Raw genomic sequence first — 8,928 nt, forward strand, 5'->3', positions numbered from 1 at the left:
AAGAAAGAAAAGTGAAATCAAAGACAGAACGCTAACCTCCCTAACCTAACAAAACCAGGAGAAAACATGTACTAAACAAAATGGCCGTTCACCCCTTCAGCTTCACTTAAAACATAACTATAAACCAAAAGGACTAAACAGAGTGGGCACAGACAAAACTACAAAGAACTACAAAGTGCAACACAAACTAAAACAAGTGGAGAAGACATAAACAAAATGGAGAACAAAACAAAATGGAGAAGAGGGCCAAGCTGCAGTGGAGGCTTTTGCTGCAAGGCACCCTTCTCACCGGCTGGAGGTCCAAGTGGTGGCTTTAAAGGCCACACCCTTGCCAGCACACCTGAAAATAATCACAGACATACAAACAAAGATCCACAAAAAACACAGAAGTCCCACTCTGATACAAAAATAACACACAAACACAGAACAAACAAACAAAACAAAAGCAAATACGGCCACAGCCCTAACAGGAGCGTTTGCAGCATCAAGATGAACGTTATTGTCACAAAGAAATATAAAGATGAAACATTTTACTCTAGAAAACAGATCCTGCAGTTTCTACAAAGTCTAGATCTGCTCTGAACACAAAGTGATGGACGGAAGTTCACCACCTTTGACAAAGACCAGGACAACGACCAACAACGCAACTGTGCAAAAACGTATTTAGGAGCGTTCTGGTATAACGAGTGTCACTATACAAACCCTAACGGCATTTATCGTTGGGGGAGTGATGACGCAATCAATTACATTGGGGTGGAGTGGTACCGCTGGAAGGGTTGGAACTATTCTCTGAAGAGAATCAGCTTTAAGATCCGTCCTGTGAAATAAATCTGGAGGACAAACGTTCAATAGTGCAGCTTGGTCTGCTGTGTATAAATAATCTGTAGAATCATTCAATCATAAACTGACCTCAATAGAACTGATTGTGAGCAGCTGCTGGCTGTAAGTTTGATTCAAGTTTGATGTAAAAACTGAACATTGTTGTCATTAAAGAAGCAAAGCAGAGATGTTTCCACTTTGTTTTTATTTCCTAAATGAATCTTCTTGGTCTCTTGTTCAAGTTCAGGTGTAGAAAGTCTGATTTGCCAGCATCCGGTCCGGGGTCGCCACATTGATCCAGCTTTCACTGATTCACTCAGGTGGTTTGGCAGAGAGTTTTAGGCCGGATGCCCTTTCTGAACACAAACCTGTATTTTATGTAGAATGGGGACAGGAACAGGGAGAGCCAGACTTGGGCCCCCTTTTAGCTACAGCGGGGAAAATAAGTATTGAACACGTCAACATTTCTCTCAAAAAACACATTTCTAATCGAGCTATTGACACGAAATTTTCACCAGATGTCAGCATCAACCCAAGTAACGCACACATAGAAAGAAATCCAAACATTTATGTCCATAGATGAAGTTATGAGTAATAAAGTGAAATGGCACAGGGAATAAGTATTGAACACATGAAGAAAAGGAGGAGTAAAAAGGTCTGGCAAGCCAAGAAAGCAGCTGGAGTTTGTCAGTATTCAGAAGGTTAACCTGCCCCCTATTAGTGCAAAGTAATATCAGCTGGTATAGTCCTGATTGATGCCTTTTACAAAGGTTTCTCACCAGCAAGGTGTTAGACAGAGGAGTCAGAACAATCATCAGAATGGTTCTCCAACAGCCCAGGACCCCTCGTGGAGAGCTTCAGAAGGACCTGGAATCAGCAGGTACCGTTGTTTCAAAGAAAACAATAAGTAATGCACTCAACCGCCATGGCCTCCATGCACGCACACCACGCAAGACTCCATTTTTGAAGAAGAAGCATGTTGAAGCTCGTTTGGAGTTTGCGACACAACATTTGGATAAACCCATGGCATTCTGGGAGAAGATACTCTGGTCAGATGAGACCAAAATTGAAATCTTCGGATGTCATAAGACACAACATGTTTGGGGGAAAAATGGCACAGCACATCACCCCCAAAACACCATACCAACAGTCAAGTTTGGAGGTGGGAGCATCATGGCGTGGGGCTGTTTTTCAGCATGTGGAACTGGTAGACTTCATATCATTGAAGGAATAATGACTGGAGAAAAGTATGGAGACATTCTTGATCAGAATCTGCTGTCATCTGCCAGGCTGCTGAAGATGAAGAGAGGGTGGATCTTTCAGCAAGACAACCATCCCAAGCACACAGCTAAGGTAACACTCAACTGGTTGAAGAAAAAGAAAATAAAGCTGCTAGAATGGCCCAGTCAATCACCATACTTGAATCCAATTGAAAATCTTTGGAAAGAACTGAAGATCCGGGTTCACAGAAGAGACCCCCGGAACCTTGAAGATTTGAAGGCAGTTTGTGTGGATGAATGGGCCAAAATCACACCTGAGCAATGTATTCCACTGGTTTCTCCATACAGGAGGCGTCTTGAGGCTGGAATCACCAACAAAGGTTTTTGCACTAAGTATTAAATAAATTTCAGTAAGCGTGTTCAATACTTATTCCATGTGCCATTTCACTTTATTACACATAACTTCATTTATGGACATAAATATTGGATTTCTTTCCATGTGTGCATTACTTGGGTTGATGCCGACATCTGGTGATAATTTCGTGTCAATAGCTCGATTAGAAATATGTTTTTTGAGAGAAATGTTGACGTGTTCAATACTTTTTCCCCGCTGTACATAGTTAGGCAGTAGGGTGGGATCTAACCTAAGAAAGAAGCAACCCTTGGTTTCCCGTGTGCCAGTCCTACATGCAGCCAACGGAGCCTTCTAGACCTTCTCTCTGTCAGGTGAGAGTGCTAACCGCTGCACCACAGTGCAGTCTAATACTATCATCAGTGTACAGGATCTGATTCCTGAGTCTTTGTCAAAAGTAAAAAACAATTTTATATTTAGAGAAAAGGCGTGTTCTCTGTGTATTTCTGTTTTTATTCATAAGATAAAAAACATTAATATACAATTTATCCTTTTTGCTATCCTATGACCCCCCCTTCCATTGACGTGTTCTCTCTACCATGACAAAGGTGGACAAAGGTGGAAAGATTTCATCTAATCCATGGACACCAGTGAAGATCACAAATCACTGAAGAAAAAAGGTTCAGAGCACTGTCTAGTGGGTCTAGATGACCCACCTCCCAATGTTAAAGTGCCTAGGATAGCACAAGGGTTACAAGTGATACGAATGCAAAGCAGGATGACTTTTTCCGAACGGCTTTTTTAGTATTGAAGGTTGCAGACCCCTGACCTAAACCTCCCATTGGTCAGTGGGCTTAGGCCAAAATAGAAGCTACTGTCCCCATTTCTATTTGAATCATGTGAATCAGGCTTCACACGGGGTCTTAAAAGTCTAAAAGTCTTGAATTAAAAAATTTTGGGGGGGAAAAGGCCTTAAAAATAATTTTAAAAAGTCTTAAAAATGGTGCTGTTGAAAACTTTTTCCGTATAACTTTCTGGTCTAAAGTTTAATTGTTTCGATTACGATTCTGTAATGGATGCCAACTCCTCGTAAAGAAGAAGAAAAAGACAAAGAAGAAGAAGGGGATTAAAAGGTGCCTTACGACACAGCACAAAGTTCAAGGAGGGGAGAAGCTAGCCCGTCCCCGACCCCGTCCCCCATCCCGGCTACTGTTGGGCAAAGACAGGTACATCCTGGACAGTCTGTTGCAGGACCTGTCGCTCCTGATCGGTAACGGCTACCCAATCAGTCTGGGCATGTGTAAATAATGTATGACTTCCTCTATGTGGCCAACAGTTATGTAATCTGATTTATATTTACTCTCTTAACTTGTATAATTTTGCATTTTCTGCCTCCTTTACGACCATCCGAGCCTTTTAAACAGCGGATAACTCAACCTAAACAACAGCGCTTTCCCCGACTGCATTACAGAACCGATAATAAATGAAAGTCGCCTAAATGCAACACTGTAAATCGTAAATTGTTGTCATCACAGACAACAAAAATCTGTAACAGAATGACAGCCACACGGCTTGGAGTCGTTCTCTCTGTTTGATCGTTTTAATTTTTTTTTATGTCGGTAACTGGAAAAGAGAAGTGAGCGGGTTTTACTCACAGGCTGCGACAGCCGCTTTAAATAACATGTCTGTGTTAACAGAGTTTATAAAGTGTCAGAGGTGTCAGTGAACGTCTAAGGAGACCTGCAGATCACAGATGGAAATCCCAAACCAGCAGAGCTGGTGGGCTTCAGCTGATCCATCTGGGGGGGGGGTTTCAGCTGAGCGCCAGTCCCTCGCTGACCGGCATGTTGATGTGGGCGGTCAGCAATGGCGAGCTCCTCCCCTCGTGCAGCACGAACACCTTGATGATGTCAGTGATGCCCTTGTCATTGGTGCAGTCCACGAAGGTGCCGACCGGGTAGATGAGTCCCGGCACCAGCAGGGGGATCCGCATGTACGGGTCCCTGATGCGGTACAGGTTCTCGTCGTACAGGAAGCTGATGGCCAGATTCATGACGGGCCGGCACGCCGCCGTGTTCTGGACGTGCAGCGTCAGTTTAAAGGACGGACCCAGACCCTGGACCACGGCGTTCATCTTGAGAGGCTCGGACAGGCTGGCGGACATCGGCGTCAGGCTGGACTCCAGCGCTTTCACGTAGGCCTTGGCGGCAGCCAGACGCACGCGGCTCAGGTCCATCTGGAAGGCGCGGTGCATGGCCACGCCGCTCTCCCGCTCCCTCAGAGTCTGGTCCACGTACAGCTTGGTCTTCTTGGGCACGTTGAGCCGGATGCTCTGGGCCAGTGGAGGCCCGGGGGCGCTGTCGCGGTCATCGAACACCACCGTCCTCTTCAGGATCTTCACCATCAAGCCCCCTCCCTTGGTTGTCATGATGAGAGTCCCGTCCTCTCGCCCGTACCGGCCGAAGCAGATGCTGGTGACCACATCCGGGGTTTTGATGGTGCTCAGCAGGTTCTTGTCCCGGTACAGGTGAACCTCACAGTTAGCCAAGCCCACCAGGACTCCCTGGAAACCTCTGGTGGGGAGATCCATGGGGGCCATGGTGGTGATGGGGGCGGGGAGGACGATCTTCCACAGCTTCTTCCCCTGAGGACACAAGAACATGCAGATCTTTCTGGTCCTGCAGGAATCTCTCTCAGAGGTCCTCAGCCCCGGTCCAGGGTCCTCCTCAGGTCTGAGTTACCTTCTGAGTGAAGCCCTGCAGGCTCTCGTCTGTGCAGCCGACCAGCACGTTCTTCCCGACCCGCACCAACCCCACGGGGTGGGACGGCAGCTCCACGCAGTACTTGGGTTTGTCCGACTCCCTGCAGAGCGGCACAAGCTTCAGCTTAGGTGACGCCAGCAGAAGGCGGCGACAGACCTCCTCACCTGCGCAGGATGTAGATGTTCCCGTTCCGGCACGCCACTGTGATGCGAAACTCCACATCAAACTGACCCGTCACGTCCATCATGGTGGGAGGGGCAGGGAGCGACATCTGCAGGAGTCAAACAGAGACGTTTGCAGTAAACCTTCTTCCTGTGCTTTATGGCTTTAGGAGACATAAGGATCCCTGAGGAGCAGCAGAGGAGGAGCAGGCGCAGACCCACCTTAGAGAGGATGATGAAGGCTTTCGAGTCCAGTATGAAGACGTCGCTGCTCTCAGTTCCGACCACCAGGCAGCTGACGCCGTCCTCGTCTGCGGTGCTCTTCTTCAGAGTGTCGATGCAGGTGATGACCGTCTGAAATGAGAGCCACCAATCAGAGTTGAGCTCTGCAGCTGTATGTTTTTCTTCACACGTGCAGCGCATCTCCAGAGCAAAAGCTGAGAAAAGTCTTGAACTGGTGTTATGTCTGGATATCAGATGATGAAGCATTATCTGAGACGCCTGTGTTGGCCTCACATTCAGCTCTGAAGGGAATTACCTGCCGCCTGATTGGCTGCTGCTTGTGCAGCTGGACAAACTCGTCCAGGCCGTCGGTCTCCAGGGACAGGAACCTGAGCGAGCGGACGGACAGCGGGACGTCGGCCTTCTTCCTGATGCTCTCCAGCATCTCCTTCAGAGTCAGGGGGTCGATCTGACCCTCCCTGGCCTGCTGCCACACGTCCTGACCAATCAGAGCACAGAGCCACATGGTGATCGGAAAACAACCTCTTCCCTTTCAGCTGAATCTAGAATCTGAACATCAGTCAGACTTTCCAGTTGTGCCGTTTTGACCCCCACTAGTTGCAGCAGTTAGACCGGCCCACATCATCAACTGCCCGACGGTTTCAATAAAGAATGGAAGCTCTCCCAGAATGCAGTGCAACAGCAGCTGCGTCTGTGACCTCACTGGAGAGACGCTATCAAGTTGAAGTCTTTAGCCGTCATTTCACGTCGTCACAAATCTTAAAGACTTGCTTTAAAAAAGATTGTATTTGTGACGTAGAAAATACGCTGGGCGGGGCCACCAGCTCCGAGCTCTCAGCAGCTGACCGACTACTAGAGGGAGCAGTTCCCTGAGCATTAGCCTTCACCCTCACCCAGCCCAGTTTAAGAAGTGCAAACCCCACCTTCAGGTCACTGCCGACTTGTTCGGACACAAACTGCTGTGAGGATCACTGCAGAAGCTCTAGATTCTGGAGGTTCTGGTACTGGTTCATTTTCACCTCATTTTGTTTAGTAAGGCATATTTCACATGAACATTACATAGATGTTTGTTTCCTCTCTTTCTGAACCGTCCCGTCTAACCCTGTGAGCTCTTTCAGCCCTCAGAGGTCCGTAGAGACGTAAAGGAGCTCCAGCACACAGACCTGCTCCAGCGTGTTGACCTCCAGGCTGGGAAGCGTGAACTTAAAGTACGGCCGCAGGTTTTTATACAGGTAGATGCACGGCCCCGATGCCACGGCGGTGGTGGGGATGCGCGGCTCGTGAAGGTCCATGAAGAAGGCCACCAGGCCCGCGGGCAGGTCCAGCAGCGTGTTCTCACTCATCAGCGCCGTGCCGCGGTACACCTTCAGCTTCATGCCGGACGAACCCGTGCCCAGGTCCCCCACCACCAGCCGGTTCTCTCCGTCCCCGCTCAGGTCGGCCAAGTCCACGCAGGACGAGAAGGTGTAGAGACCGGCCACCGGGTCGTAGTGGGCGTCCAGCCACTTCCCTCCATCGCCGCCGGACTCCATGGACGTCATGGGAGCAAGGCGTTAAAGTTACTGGACACAGAGACGCAGGTCTGCTGGATGACAAACAAGACCGCATCACTGCCTCTGTCCACACCAGAGGCCACAGTCAGGCTCTTTGACCCACAGAACCGTGACCTGCTCATTGACCCAAAGAGCTACACTTCAGAGCTTAGTGTCAAGTTTGATTCCTTTTAGCTCTGACTGATTACCAAGATACTACTGACACCAACTTAATCATCCATCTGACCCCAGTGGGCTGGTAAACGTTCAGCTGCAGTGAAAAAAAAAAGTGCAAAAACAGAGAAGCGCCAAACTGAAGCCTTTAGCTAACAACGTCTGAGTATCAACTGTAGAATATTATGGAACGAGAATTCACTCTATTATTAGAACACGTTTTCACTTAACTTTACTCCCATTAATTTATTTATTTGTTCTATTTAATCAGTTTGATTTGATGTAAATTAATATTTTTTTACGTAACAAAGCTGTGAATCAGGATTTTCTTTGAGAGTACTTGTGCTGATTTCATGTGTCTGACAGGTCCTAATGAGGAGATGATCAGGGGATTATGGGCATCTACTGGGACCTAAACACCATGCAGAGGCTCTAACTGTGACCTGGACGAAGCTGCTGTGTGGTTTAAATAAACTCACACAGTTATTTAGATCATTATGATGTGCAGTAAATCCTGAGTGTGGTGGGAACAGTGACCTAACCTGAAACACAGCAGTGAAGAAACTCAACTAAAAATGTAGTAACAGTTCACTTCTAACACGATTTGATTCCATTTATCAGCTGCTCTGCCGCCGATCCGCCTATCCAGACGTGGTGAGTGACTTGATTTCAAAATAAAAATACATTTTAGACCTTAAAGTAGCTTGTTTCTTTTAATAATTATTAGTAAAGGTATTAATAATCAAGCTTTTTGTGAAAACACAATGCGATGTGTGGGAGGGTCTAAGGGCAGGGAGACAGTTTAGTTTAGTCGGTTTAGTTTAGTTTAGCAATTACCTGTTGAGTTTCCCGACTCTATCATGTTCTTAGACAATTACCGGCATAAATCGCATTGAGACCGTAAAATAGCACAGACATGGAAAAAGCAACAAAATAATAGAAAATAAAATGCAGCTGAAGTAAAGAGGCAGAGTGAACTTTTTTAAATAATCAGCCTTTTTTGTATTAAAAATGAGGACATATATTCTGAATGTCCATCTGCTGGTTCAGACAAACACAAAAATCTTTTCCCTTTGACATTTTAATGACCTAAACATTAATTATAAGGCTGTAATAAACTGTGTCATTCTAATTTAATTCCTTTATTTTTTTAAATGCATGTAATCTTGTGTTTTTTTGTTTTGTATTGTGGTGTATTATTATAACTGCATAAAGGCAGACCCAGTGGGCATTAAACATGACCCAGCATGACAGAAATGAGGTTCTTCCAACAAAACAATTGGTTCCAATACACAAAGTTTGGTTTTAATTACTAGAATATGTAAACATTTCTTTGAAAGCAATGAGTAGACAGAGAAAAACACGCTCAAACACGAACATCACTGCGCGCGCATACCCTTCAGTATCACCGTTGTCAAGGTAACCAGTCTGCTGCACTCCTACCTTCGTCTACTGCCGTTTTCCGGGTTGCATCGTGCCGCTTCTTTGACATAAACACAATATGTGTTTTTCAGATTCAGACTAATCTAGATAAAGCCACAGAACGCCAGCTAGCTGCAGTCTTACAGATTCTAATCCCCAAATCCGCTTTAGTGACGCAGATCCAGATCTATACTCGCTGTCCCACTTTGATGACCTCATCATCCCTCGCAGTTTTTTTTCCCC

General features: G+C 46.4%; 1 protein-coding gene across 4 annotated transcripts; it reads right to left on the bottom strand.

The window, feature by feature from the left end:
- Window positions 1-2,883: 2,883 nt before the first annotated feature.
- bbs1 (Bardet-Biedl syndrome 1) lies at window positions 2,884-8,889 on the bottom strand. 4 transcript variants are annotated; one of them, XM_078937129.1, is made up of 7 exons: window positions 8,660-8,889; window positions 6,721-7,142; window positions 5,853-6,035; window positions 5,537-5,668; window positions 5,318-5,424; window positions 5,133-5,253; window positions 2,884-5,035 (listed from the first exon to the last, which is right to left on the bottom strand). In XM_078937129.1, the coding sequence occupies exons 2-7, from the start codon at window positions 7,096-7,098 to the stop codon at window positions 4,205-4,207; spliced, it is 1,752 nt and encodes a 583-aa protein (XP_078793255.1). In that variant the 5' UTR covers window positions 7,099-7,142; window positions 8,660-8,889; the 3' UTR covers window positions 2,884-4,204. The 4 variants fall into 4 exon arrangements, with proteins under 4 accessions (XP_078793255.1, XP_004086852.1, XP_011471791.1 ...); XM_004086804.4 differs by having other exon boundaries at window positions 6,721-7,139; window positions 8,707-8,847; XM_011473489.3 differs by having other exon boundaries at window positions 8,707-8,845.
- Between the last annotated feature and the right edge of the window lie 39 nt (window positions 8,890-8,928).

The sequence above is a fragment of the Oryzias latipes genome, chromosome 19, assembly GCF_053564925.1.
Source record: "Oryzias latipes strain Hd-rR chromosome 19, Olatipes_Hd-rR_3.1".
NCBI lineage: Eukaryota > Metazoa > Chordata > Actinopteri > Beloniformes > Adrianichthyidae > Oryzias > Oryzias latipes.